This window comes from Haliotis rufescens, unplaced genomic scaffold (genome assembly GCF_023055435.1).
Source record: "Haliotis rufescens isolate VD_foot unplaced genomic scaffold, xgHalRufe1.0.p SCAF_16, whole genome shotgun sequence".
In the NCBI taxonomy this organism is placed as follows: Eukaryota; Metazoa; Mollusca; class Gastropoda; order Lepetellida; family Haliotidae; genus Haliotis; species Haliotis rufescens.
The window spans coordinates 10,100,335-10,114,548 of NW_025963846.1; the positions used below are offsets into that span (position 1 = coordinate 10,100,335).

General features: G+C 37.6%; 2 protein-coding genes across 5 annotated transcripts in view; one reads left to right on the top strand and one right to left on the bottom strand.

Annotated features, from left to right (window-relative positions):
* Nucleotides 1–708: 708 nt before the first annotated feature.
* LOC124134590 (mitochondrial tRNA-specific 2-thiouridylase 1-like) lies at nucleotides 709–13,858 on the bottom strand. Of its 3 annotated transcripts, none has more exons than XM_046499519.2 (8): nucleotides 13,507–13,858; nucleotides 10,415–10,580; nucleotides 8,991–9,175; nucleotides 7,208–7,380; nucleotides 6,833–6,886; nucleotides 5,956–6,022; nucleotides 4,537–4,637; nucleotides 709–2,295 (listed from the first exon to the last, which is right to left on the bottom strand). In XM_046499519.2, the coding sequence occupies exons 2-8, from the start codon at nucleotides 10,555–10,557 to the stop codon at nucleotides 1,951–1,953; spliced, it is 1,068 nt and encodes a 355-aa protein (XP_046355475.1). In that variant the 5' UTR covers nucleotides 10,558–10,580; nucleotides 13,507–13,858; the 3' UTR covers nucleotides 709–1,950. The 3 variants fall into 3 exon arrangements, with proteins under 3 accessions (XP_046355475.1, XP_046355483.1, XP_046355467.1); XM_046499527.2 differs by having other exon boundaries at nucleotides 13,468–13,858; XM_046499511.2 differs by lacking the exon at nucleotides 13,507–13,858 and adding an exon at nucleotides 10,992–11,179.
* LOC124134581 (myotubularin-related protein 14-like) overlaps nucleotides 11,322–14,214 on the top strand; it is a 38,033-nt gene continuing 35,140 nt past the window's right edge. For both annotated transcript variants that reach the window (XM_046499490.2, XM_046499500.2), the window contains exon 1: nucleotides 11,322–11,571. In XM_046499490.2, coding sequence (XP_046355446.1) covers nucleotides 11,464–11,571 — 108 coding nt within the window. In that variant the 5' untranslated portion in view covers nucleotides 11,322–11,463. The remainder of the gene's footprint in view (nucleotides 11,572–14,214) is intronic.

Consider the following 14,214-nt stretch of genomic DNA (forward strand, 5'->3'; position numbering starts at 1 on the left):
GATAATTAGTATATTTGATCAAGGTGCGTTTTAAGTTTTCTCACTAAATTCTTTACCAATTGTTTCTATATTCTTATAACTATGTAGTCTTCTATTTTAAATTGTCAAAGTTACCTGTAACATATATTCAACATACAAAACACATGTGGCAAAACACAATACTGCAGTCTGTGCCAAAATCTTTGAGACAACCAGCACGAACATAGCTCTTAGCATCATTTTCCTTTGTTTGTTGTTTTATGCTGCACTCAGCAATATTCCAGCCATATGATGGCGGTCTGTAAATAATCAAGTCTGCACCAGACAATCCAGTGATTGACATCACGAGCATTGATCTAAGCAATTGGGATACGATGACAAGCATCAACCAAGCCTGACCACCCGATCCCGTTAGTCGCCTCTTACGACAAGCATAGTCGCCTTTTATGGCAAGCATGGGTTGCTGAAGACCTATTCTACCCCGGATCTTCACGGGTAAGCATCATTTTCAGTAGAGTTTCGTGTTATGTTGACTATTATTAGATGAGCTTACTACAACAAACAGAATTTTACAAGACTTGGGCTTCGGACTTGTGGCTTGTGTCGCAGACTGATACTGTGTTAGGGGATAAGTTATTAAATATCTAATAAAACCCCAGTTATATATTAACTGAGGGACAGAAATAAAAAGAAATAAACAACTCTCCCTTGTTTGGTTCTATTGTTTATTCATACACTACTGAGTCAAAATGAGACCCTTTTTTGATAAACAACACATATATCATTCTCAAGTAAGTCAAAATGAGACCCCTTCTTGATAAACAACACATATATCATTCTCAAGTAAGTCAAAATGACACCCCTTCTTGATAAACAACACATATATCATTTTCAAGTAAGTCAAAATGAGACCCCTTCTTGATAAATAACACATATATCATTCTCAAGTAAATACCAAAATTATTTTCTGAGAAGTTCTTATCAATATATATATCACATTGTAGCTCATATTTCCTCAATCAAATATAGAATAAAATATTACCTGATGATAATAATACAACACATTACAAGTGATGTTTGTGTGTCTTACAAAAGATCCGAGACAAGTCGTTTGTATTATCTAGCCATGTTGACCGCCTAATAGGAAAGCAGTCATATACATGGTGTAGCTAAGGACAACATCAGGCAACAGTTCAAAATTTTGATGTCTAATAGACACCCCCCCAAAACACTAAAGGAAATAACAAAAGAAAACCCCACAATTTTGTTTGTTTGTTTGTTGTTTGATACTGCACTCCAGCTATATGACAGTGGTCTGGACCAGACTAACAAGTGATTGGTATTGTGAGCAATGATCCACACCGTCGGAGTACGATGATACACACTCAACGAGTCTGACCACTGATCCATTTGGTCACCTCTCAGCATCGGTTGGAGGGGGTGGTGTGTGTATTTTAAGCAAATACACAGCACGAACTTCTAAAACAGCTGAGAGAGCCTCTTAATCATCACATCATTCTATAACAGACTCCTTGACATCCAACATTTGAAGTAAACAAACTAATTAATCTGTTAGTTTTAAGCACCCTGTCCTCTCCCAACATACTTTCAACAAAATAACCTTCACGTATGTCTTTGTGTCTTCATGTCTTATTTACAGGTCTAGATAGCATTGAATAAATCCAACTAGTTCGCAGGTGATTTTGCTCCAGTGGTTTATGTATAATAGCTATATTTGGGAAGAAAACAACTAATCCTTCTGGATTTTAACTTGTCTCAGACTAATGGACTTGTGCCATGTCTATCCCTGACTTATCCAAGATACTGCTGTTTTAGCTGTATAGCTTAACTTTTAATGATTACACATTTCAAAAATTAAATCTTGATTTCACAAAGCACATCAACAAAACTGTCTCAATGTGCCTTCAAAGATGACTTGGATGAGGTGATTCTTTAAGTTCCTACACAACATTATCTGAACTCCTTGGGTACATCGACTCTACTTCCATAGTTGAGAGTAAACAGTGACGGTCCTGGTCGTAAGATCCTGGCGCTTCCCAGACACTCGTCTCCCCGGTAGAACACAGCATACTGCCCGGCTGTTATGGCGCGCAGTGGCAGTTCAATACTGATGATGAGGCAGTTGGAGCCAGACAGGGTGGCTGTGCATCGGATGATAGGGTGCACGCTCTGGAAGCGAAACCCTGCTGTGAACATGTGACCACTGATGAGTTCTGGTGGGGTTCCCCTGATCCAGTGGGGGGGTTCTGTGAAGAGAGTCTGGGTGAACAGGGAAGGGTGGTCGGTTCCTGGTGCCTATAACACATACATTGATAATCAGATATGGGGAGGGTGGCCGGTTCCTGGTGCCTATAACACATACATTGATAATCAGATATAGGGAGGGTGGTCGGTTCCTGGTGCCTATAACACATACATTGATAATCAGATATAGGGAGGGTGGTCGGTTCCTGGTGCCTATAACACATACATTGATAATCAGATATAGGGAGGGTGGTCGGTTCCTGGTGCCTATAACACATACATTGATAATCAGATATAGGGAGGGTGGTCGGTTCCTGTTGCCTATAACACATACATTGATAATCAGATATAGGGAGGGTGGTCAGTTCCTATTGCCTATAACACATACATTGATAATCAGATATAGGGAGGGTGGTCGGTTCCTGGTGCCTATAACACATACATTGATAATCAGATATAGGGAGGGTGGTCGGTTCCTGGTGCCTATAACACATACATTGATAATCAGATATAGGGAGGGTGGTCGGTTCCTGGTGCCTATAACACATACATTGATAATCAGATATAGGGAGGGTGGTCGGTTCCTGTTGCCTATAACACATACATTGATAATCAGATATAGGGAGGGTGGTCGGTTCCTGTTGCCTATAACACATACATTGATAATCAGATATAGGGAGGGTGGTCGGTTCCTGTTGCCTATAACACATACATTGATAATCAGATATAGGGAGGGTGGTCGGTTCCTGGTGCCTATAACACATACATTGATAATCAGATATAGGGAGGGTGGTCGGTTCCTGGTGCCTATAACACATACATTGATAATCAGATATAGGGAGGGTGGTCGGTTCCTGGTGCCTATAACACATACATTGATAATCAGATATAGGGAGGGTGGTCGGTTCCTGGTGCCTATAACACATACATTGATAATCAGATATAGGGAGGGTGGTCGGTTCCTGGTGCATATAACACATACATTGATAATCAGATATAGGGAGGGTGGTCAGTTCCTGGTGCCTATAACACATACATTGATAATCAGATATAGGAAGGGTGGTCGGTTCCTGATGCCTATAACACACACATTGATAATCAGATATAGGGAGGGTGGTCAGTTCCTGGTGCCTATAACACACACATTGATAATCAGATATAGGAAGGGTGGTCAGTTCCTGATGCCTATAACACATACCGGTACATTGATAATCAGATATAGGGAGGGTGGTCGGTTCCTGATGCCTATAACACATGCATTGATAATCAGATATAGGAAGGGTGGTCGGTTCCTGATGCCTATGACACATACATTGATAATCAGATATAGGAAGGGTGGTCGGTTCCTGATGCCTATGACACATACATTGATAATCAGATGTACGAAGGGTGGTCAGTTCCTGATGCCTATGACACATACATTGATAATCAGATGTAGGAAGGGTGGTCGATTCCTTGTGCCTGTAACACATGCTAGGATAATCATAATAAAATATTCCACATATTAAGTGCCCTGGGTACTTCATAAAAACAAGGAAGAAACGTATGATGAAACTAAACAGGTCAGAACTCAATGTCTATGTGTAAAATACACACACCCTTTTCTAAAGATGTATTTTCTGTAAGAAATGTGTTTCATACACAAGATATGGGGTGCTTAACGGTGGCTTGCAGACTGATCTGATCGAGAGATGCTTACTGCTTATTGAAGTGGTGTGTGTGTATTGTTAATATGGTGACTATGGTAGGACCAAAAACAGCTACAATGCTTTATTTTTGTATCCCTTTATATGCCATTATGAACAACAAAGTACACTGACAAAATATTAATAAACATTGATGTTGGTGATCTGATGATTGATTTCTTGCTTCATTGTTCCATATTTTCTGGTTACATGTACTGCATTTTGGATTTCAAAAGAGAGATCTTGTATAGACTTCTCAAGTTATATGTTAACACTTTCTGTACAGTTTAATACTGTCACAGTATCTTCATCATTTGAAGTGATGAAATAGCTAGTCATATAGAAAGTCAATCATCATCCCTGAGCATCATAGTGAGGATCAATCATTCTGAACACTACTTAAAACGCACAAATACCATTTTGAAAGTGGTCAAATGTAACAAATGTTATATTTGGGAACACACTTTCTCAGTAAAGTACTACATTCTCGTAACTTGTCGGGTTGAGTCCAATACAGGATTCGAACCCGCACTCACCCCCCAAAAAGTATGAGAATCTGTACTGTACAAAGAAAGTGTTATCCCAACTATAACGTGTTACAACTCACAACTATAACATCTTGAGTGCGTGGGTGAAGCTCGGCAATGAAGTACGGTAGGTCCTGTCCAGCTATCTGGGCCCTCTGTCCGACAGTCCAGTAGTGAGTGCCTGTAAACAGCCCAACCATTGTATCACATCCACATGAATGTAGCAGCTCTTACATCAACACACCCCAAAACTGTACAAACTTTCGTCAACTTTCTATGTCCTGTTAACAAAAAATCAATGTAACTGTTTCAAATAGCTTGACATTACTAATGAAATGCTGCAATTTTAGCCACAACTCTGAAGCTTGAGTCTTGTAAAAGTTCCATCCAGCAAGATCAGGTCATGAGCCCACATGTTAACATTAATAGCTATCACCGGGTAATAAAGATTCCACCCATTACACCCATTACCGTCAAGATGCTGTTATCTTTATTGATGTTAGGGGCACCTGCTGTAACTATTTCAGACAGAAAATCATCACACAAAATATTAGGGATGTTGCAGTTTGAAAAAACGGTTACTCGTCTTACTGAAACGATTAACTGGTTTTCCGATTAACTGGTTTTGTGATATCAAACTATTGAAATAACTACAATGAAAGGTACTACTGTCCACACAACCATTCACTCCCCAATAATGACAGTAATTGCATGATTTCCTGTTTCCCATGGACTTGTATTGAATCTCACTGACACATTTAAAAGATGTGTGGAACATAAATCATATAAACAGTGAAGACATGAAACTGTTCGGAAAACAACTGCTTTTATTATTGTTTGTAACAACGCTACATCATGCCCTTCATCTTTCACATGAACAGTAGTCCTGAAATGTTGTTACTAACAATAAAGAAGCTGTTATCCTAAAACAGTTTATGTCCTCACATTCTTCAAACTTCTAATTGCCCATATATAAGATAGCTAGGCGATAAATCGCAAAGAACAATGAAGAACAAAGTGTGGTTTTTTTCACGATAAACTTTGTTCTATCATGACGTCATTCCTGGAGATTCAAACATGCGCTCGCAACTTGATGACATAGTACATTGAAGGATGTTATTTTTGAGAGGGGAGTGTCTAGTGAGTTGTTCCCCATAGATGTAGCTGGGCATCGCAGATAAACATGATGGCCGAATGATCGTATCCAAAAGCAGGAGACACATGACAATCAGTATTGGGAGAAAAGGTGCAGATAACTGATGTGACGATTGTGGGAAATACCCACCTATGCATAAAATGGACTTGTCCGACATTGCCATGGTCGGATTCTATTGAGGGAGTCATCATTATTAAAATACAGGTAAATATGCTTAAAGCTTGTACGTCTTAGTAACATCCTTAAAGAGGCTGTACATAATGTTGATATCTTATGGTTTATTCTCCCTGCAGAGTTTTATTGTACTATAAACAACAACCACAAGCTTCAGAAGATACCTCACCTTTATGATAGCCCATAACCTTCCCTGTTTCCACGTGAAGGAACCTGCCCTTCTTCGGCTCTATATACTGAAAACAACACATAGTTCCTTGTGAAACACTCATTCCTATGTCTGTTGCATATACAGGTTATGCATGCTGAAAGGTTAGAAATATTCCTGAACATCTTTGCCAATTTTAAATTGTTATTTGGAGTAGATATCTGTTGAGCTGAGCAATTTGTTTTCAGATTGTTTGATGACTGCATAGAATGTTTTGATTGAGGATAAGGTTCATACAGAACTTCAGTCAACAAATCATCTTTTTCCCATTCTGATTGGCCAAAATCGTGTCAAATTTGAACAAGCATATATAATCCCCTGTATGTGCACAGGGAAGAGTGCTATGCTTTGGGCTCCTCTATACAATGTGTTACTGATCCAGATCTAACAGAAGCTGACATTTATTGGAAGGGAGATAACTCTATGATTACTGGCTGTCAACAGTTCATATTCAAATTGTCTTCTTAAAGACTTCCAACAATAAAACAAGATTTTGTTTACTTTAGCTAATATACTTGAGATGGGGATTGGGTAGGAAAATTCAAAGCAATTACAAGGCACATTATCCATTTTCATGGCCTTTCAAGGCTGAATCATCACTATATGGCTGAAATAATGCTGATGTGATGTTAGATTATAACTCACTCAAGGCAGAATCAAACTTCAAGGACTTTACATGACAGACATCAAATTTCAAGTCTTTCAAGTGCAAACACCGTAGCAACACAAAACCCTCAACTGATGGCATGTGTCAATCAATACCAAACAATTAGGATATGTGTAAAAACGTTTGTTTTCTGTAATTTCATTCAGAGACCAAAGCACATGAAATACAAACCTCTTCGATAAAGTTCTGGAAATTCCTGGTACCAATAAAACAAATACCCATACTCTGAAATCATAAAAAAGTCATTGTAAACCAATGTTTTTCACCACATAAATACAAGTCCCTCAGGTCATTTGTTCATGCAAAAACATGAAAATGCTGACATTGCAACATACGACCAACTTTCGTGCAGACAGGAGATACTCAAGCACTGTTTGAGATACCACAGCAAATATTATGCTTGACTGACATATGCACAGGAATATAATGATTTTCAACAAATATAAACGTGATAAATGATTACTGAAGGTGAATTGACAAATCATAAAATTTACCCCTCCTTTCCAAACAGCTGATCAGCACTTCAGTATGAAAGGGGATACTTACCTCCTTTTTCTTTGCAATTTTCTCTAAACCTGCATTAGAGGCTATTTTCTTGACAAAGTCTTTAGTGAGATCTCCTATGGGAAACAAAGACCTCTGCAATGCATTCTGGGAGATTTGTGACAGAAAAAATGTTTGGTCTTTGGTATTGTCGGCAGCTGTCAACAGCTTCACCCCTGCAGATATAAAATATATTGGTATGTGTACAAGTTCGCAAACTGCTTGATGACACAAGAGTGGAAAAATGAACAGTGGTTAGCTGAGGGTTTTGTCTATAATATATCATGTACATCACTCACAGAAAGGTGTCTAACATCATATCATGATATGGGAAGGATTTTTTCAAACCAAAGAAATTAAATTAATAGTGCTAATATTAGACACAACATGACTACAATAAGATCAAGATCTGATCTTGCAACGTGTGTACAAGTTACCTGTTGCTTCCAACACTGGATTATAGACTCAGAGATTTAAGCTTCAGTAAAATTTAATTTGGGTGAAAGTTTACACTTGTAAAACGTTTTTGACTTGAAATTGGCAGGGCAAGGATTTTGTCTTTGTATAACAATCCCAGAGAAATCTAACAATAATGCCTGGTCTTAGGATGTTGCTATAGTCTTTTAGTGTTAGTGTTAGTGTTAGTGTGTAGCCTAATGCTGCTTCTGATGGTTGCTTATAAATAATGAACTCTGCAGAGCTACAGATAAGCTGGGTATTTTCGTAATTGCGTAAAATACCCAGCCCCCAAAAATATTCAAAACCAAATTACTTTCAATTAACTTGCGTACAGAAACGCGTCCAAAGAGCTAATTTCCGAAACACAATTACAAGCTAATTTACTTTTGGAGTGAAGCCTATATATTTCAAAACACTTATATACATCAAAAACATTATTTCATTTTTTAAATTCTTAAAATGTTCACTAATTGTGGGGAAAACCCAATAGAGTGATGACTAGATGAGTGAAAAAATATTGGTTACCCAATCAAAAATGTAATAACCCAAATTAAAATAGAAACTCTGGAGTAAAAACTCAATTTGATAAAAAAGTTAACTGGAGCTCTGACTCTGGACATGCCAGTGATCAGTATGCCATCTGGGTATGAAGACACACAGTCAACCAAGCCACTAAGCCAGGCCACCCGACCCATTTGGTAGCCCCTCCCAACCAGCACAGGTTGCTCGGCACCTATTCACCCCACACAAGAGCCATACTCTTTTTAAGTAAAGTTAACCTGTTGGAAGTCATAAGTACTAATATTGACTTCCAGATGAAAACATAAAACATTTTCTATTATGATTGGAGGTGAAATGAAAGGAGGAGGCAAGAATCTAATTGACAACAAATAATTGTTTAACGAATGAAACTTTGGAGCACTTTGGTTTGGGCTATAGGATACTGCAAGTTAGGTACTACCGTATTCGACGTAATAAGCGCCCAGGGTGCTCTCAAAATTAGAAATAGGGGGCTCTTATTAGAATATTATTTTGGTGGAAAAAAGAGAGTTGAAAGATAAATTTTGTGGTTTATGCTGACACACTGAAATGTTTATATGCGACAGATACATTTTTCCAGAATTTAATTGCCCATAATTAAGAATGCATATAACACACGACACGAATACGCGAATAAAGAAGTCTTGTGTACATTGATCAATAGGAAGGAGTGCCAATTGGGATTGTTCACTAGCCAATATATTAGCAAATATCGCCGTGGACGCTTATTAGAGCGGGGCGCTTATTACGTCGAATACGGTATATGGTATAAAAATCTTGTTTTTACCTTTTACTGGATCAACTGTCTCTAGGTCGTACCCACAGGAAGTACGGGCATAGTGACCAGTTGCTATGGCATCGGCTCCAAGTCTCTCAAAAGCATGTTTAAAGAAGGCATCAAATTTGATCACCTTGTTACACATGATGTCTGGATTCGGTGTTGTTCCATTTTCATATCCTTTTATCAACTCACTGGGAAAATGAAAATAAATAAGAAATTTAATAAACAAATATAGCCATCAAGGGTCAGCTATCATATTCAAACTCAGTTGTACTCTTTCAAATCAACCATGACTCACTAAATGGTGTCAAACAATAATCTCTACATTTCATACACCGGGGTCCACATGTAAACATCACAGATGGATATCAACATTGCAAAATTACTCAAAAATAAAAATTCTATAATGAAGTGCCATAATCTTATCAGTGACTTCCTTCGGGGCCACATTTCAACAAACACGTAGTATTTTTCATGAACTTTGGTAACTAAAAATTAACATTATTTACTAAAGAATATAGTTGATGCCATTGTGAAGGGTCTAAACGCCCTAACACCTCTGTTATTTAAGCGAGGAGGCCAAAAATAGCACCTGAAAAACTTAGAAACATGCAGTTACAAAGGGAAAAGCCTGAGCATAGGTACCCGGGTATCTAGTAAACTGAATACTTGCCAACTCTATTAATATGTTTTGATCTACCTTAAACTATTTTAATCTGAAGCTTAACATCGCAATAACATATCATGCAAAATGTACACAGCTCAGGCTGTTATGAAATCAAACAGATCTTTTGAAGCTTTAAGGCAGATTTCTCTTAATTTTTTTCAATAATTTTAAGATACTAAAATGATCAGCTGTATGTATTTATTTTCTACTGACTATGGCATAAGTATGATAAGTGATCTGAACATGCTGAATAGTAAAGAATTTTGCAATTTTTAAAAGTAGAAATTCCTAATGTCTTCCTGATAAAAACACCCAACTAATTTCTGTCAGTTTTGTGATATGTTGCATGTTCAGTCCTGTGCTATATTCCATGTTCAATCATTTAGGATAATGTATGCTTCACATTTCTCCAAGAAGAGAATTTTTTTTATGGAAATGTACCATGTGACTACTTTGAGCTATGCTCCCTTGCGGGCTGGGGAATGAAGGGACGGGGCCAGACACCATGACTACTTGATTTTCATCCTTTAGCCGCAATACCACAGGGTACTTTTAAGTTTGCAATTTGGGCTAATGATTTGCATGACTTCACAATCAAATTCTATTCCTATCATAGGAAAACTGTATGTCAAGGGTAGCCACAACTGGTCATATCCAACTAGTCCGTAGCTCAATTAGGACTAGTGGTTTATGTAAAGTATATAGAAAACAACTTATCCCTTCAGATTTTTGAGTTGATTGTTGCATTTTCTAACACACCTACCTAAATACTCCATTCCAGTATTCCTTGACAAAGTTGACCTGGTGAAGGGGTATCTGAAGATGTTCACAGATCATGTTGGCATCTTCAAAATCTGCATCAGCCAAACACTTTCCAGTCTCATTGGCCACATCCCAGTTCCTCATGAAGAGTCCATGAACATCATACCCTACACAACAAAAACAACACATCTGAATGATTGTCATTGGCAAACAAAAGCACTGTTCTGTAGCAGCCAAGTTATAAACTTAATTAGGGTAAATAAGTTTATCAAGTTTGATTTAATTATTTATTGAACTTCTTCAATTATTGGAATTTGGATTTTACAAAGTTATTGCAAATACTGCAGTCTACCCAAGCTATTTGTAAGTCATGGGCGACAGAAACTGTCACTCTATCTCATCATAAATGGCAAAGTAGTGATAATTCGTCACAAACTAACTAACTGACAAGATAAAAGAAAAGTCGGTCTTACACTGAACAAACATAGCCAAAAGCTACTTCTAGTTCGTCATGTTTTTCAGTTCTAGAACATGTGAATATGACTCTGGATCGCCTCTGAGACTTTCGATTTCATTACCTCTTTTCTTTAAAATAAGAGCCGCCATTGCACTGTCAACACCTCCAGACATACCGACTATAACTTTTCGTACCATAAAACCTGGCATCGTCAAATCTTTTTTTAATTCTGATCACTTATGATAACAAATTCTACATAGTTTTGACCGTTTAGATTTTAGCAGACGCCATGTCTTGTGGGGACCATAGTTCGAGATAACAACACATTCTATTGGTTCATGGTATGACCTTTATCCAATGAGCATCGACGTAAGTAGAAACAATAGTAGCCTATAAAAGTAACTTTCAATGGACACAAATATGCCAAATGATCCAATCAAAATAATCTTTGGAAAAATGGGGCGTTAATGTGTTTCCTCAAAAGAAGAGTTCTCTTTTGCAAACGTTGTCTCCCGGAAATATCGTAAGCCTATTCGAAAATAGGTGTTTATTATTGAGAACAACGCGATTATCGCCTCAAGAGAACAAGATTGATGATGAACGAAAGTAGTGATGGTGGGGCTATCGGACAGGAAGATGTCCATCGACTGCTCGAACATTTTTCTAAAACGACACACAAAGTTAGAGCAGGTGACATGAAGGTACGTTTCAGAAGTGAATGACTGTCAGTGACAGGGACTTTCCTTTTCAGACTCAGCTCGATTCAGTTTCAATATATCATACTTTTTTTCTATCATAAATGATCAACATTTAGTTATATTTGTTGAAAAAGGTAGCGTCCTTGTTCATCTGCCACGGTTTAGGTGACGTGATGTCCCTTTAATAACTTGGCATTAACATGATTGATAGGGTCTCTGACCATGCTAACAGCTGATTAAATAATAAGAGCACACGGATGAGGCATTTATACTTGGAACACCGCTTAAACTCCAGTATCTGTATGAACTTAATGCAGTTTGATATGTTCTTTTGTGTTCTTTAAGAAAATACACATTGATTCTGATAAATGATAATTGAAGATATTGATTGATTATTTATCATGTGGTTATTATGTAATTACGTAGCATATTTCGTACCAAAAAAATGTTCATTATAACAATCAGACATATACCAGTAATGAGTTGCTGTTTTTTATGGTCTATGTATTTGGAACCTAATCCTGATCCATGTATAAGCTTGTTCAGGCTAATCATGCTAATAGAATGTAAATTTTACTTCACTTTCTATACATTCCAAGTTGTTTTTCTTCAACAAGTCTTTGTATCTGTTTGAAGTGTTTATATGAATTAACCACATTTTATTATGTTGATTTACCTGAATAAACTCAAAGATAATATAGACACATAGTCATATTCAACATGTTCAAGGCTATAGTGAAGTGGTGTTTGATAAAATATTGAAACACTAAACTCAGCAACCTATATTGTTGTTGGGGTATGTTTTCACCAATGAAAACATGCACCATTTCTGTCAATATGGGTCTTACTTTACTAACCAAATATTGATCTGTTTTGGAACAGAGCCATTTTAGCCTGCTCCCATTGTATAACTGCAGTACTGTCAACATGGTCAAAATCACAAGAAGAGTTTGCTACAATAATCAATCTAAAATGAAATCAAGACCTTGTAATTTATGTAAATGCCTGATAGTGATGTCATTAAAGCAAGCCAAGCTATCTGTGAACATGGTGAAGTGTAATGGCTATGTTTTGTACAGTTTGGCTCATTATCAGTTAACATCTAGATTGCTAGTCTGTGCCAAAAAACCCGTTTGAGACTACTAACTTGATCCATAGAATTAAGTGATTCTTGGTGGTGAGATGATACACCGATGCATCGGTGGATCCCGTTTTTTTACTTCTCAATACAAGTATCGATCACAATCGTACACTAAGTAAAAAGTGTCGATTCTCACCTTAAATGTTTTCTGGAATAAGTGTTACACCAAACACTAATTACTAGTGAAAATGAGTAATGAAAACGTAAATATTTACATCCAATGCATCACACCTGACACTGCCAACTGTTAATCATTAGTGTGCCAGGTACTTGGCAATCCTGTCTGTGAAAAAGATGGCTTACGCACCACAGATAAGTGCACATGCAAGTATCGTGATACATGGCAGATCGTGAACAAGGTATTGTGATATGTATCGGATCGCACAGTTGGTTTATCGTCCCAGCTCAAGTGTTACTATTTCGATTATAATTAGCTGAGGACTGGTCGGGTAGCCCAGTGGTTAAAGCGTTCGCTCGTCACGCTGAAGACCTGGGTTCCATTCCAGGCAGCGGTACAATGTGTGAAGCCAATTTCTGGTGTCCCCCGCCGTGATATTGCTGGAATATTGCTAAAAATGGTGTAAAACCATACTCACTCACTCACTCATTATAATTAGCTGAGGTAACTTGACATAACAGAATTTTACTAGACCCTAGCTTCAGACTATACTGGTTACTAAAGCGGCTGACATGCTGGCATACTATCTCATTAAAATTATCATAATTATCCGGCATGTTGGTGAAAAATCAATGCTCACATTGTCATGATTGTAGTGTGAGATAACACTAGAACTGACCAGGTTGTGTTCATGAGGAAGCTGCAAGGGTTCGGTGGTTTCAAGTTCCTTTTGTTGAAGCAGCTGTCTGTCGGACGATGTTCATCATCATTACGGCAGCCAAAATATCTTCCTGCTCATAACTCTGTGGCAGACTAGGAACCTTTTAAGCATTTTATCTCACCCTTCTGGTATTGTTTGTGCAAAACTGTCCACATCAGAAACACTTGTATTCCTCTGTCTAATCATAACACCAAAGTGATCAAAGAAATAAAGTTTGTGATTGTGGTGATTAGCCATGTCATCTCTTTTTGTTGCCCAAGACTGTCTGAGGACAGATAGCCTTCAGTGTCAGTAGAAAGATAAAATTATTGCAAAGCCCCCAGGAAGGATGGTGTTGGCACTGGATAAAGTGCAATAATGTGTTTGCTGCATCCTGTAGATGTTTCTGTCTGCTTCCTGTTCTGCTTTCCTGATGACATCACATTCACCAGGAAATTCATGTGAGGTTTGAAACTAACATATGAATCATTATGATCATAAGGCATTGTAATATGGCAAGGCTAAAAAATATTTTTTTTATTGAGCATGTTGAGTCCACAGACCCTAAAAATAGATATAATCTGAATCTTTAATCCACCAAAAAAGAATGTACATGTTCACCACAATATTATTGTATATTCAATAGTTGTAACTGCCAGTCAGTAGGATGCAATAGATTTAACATGG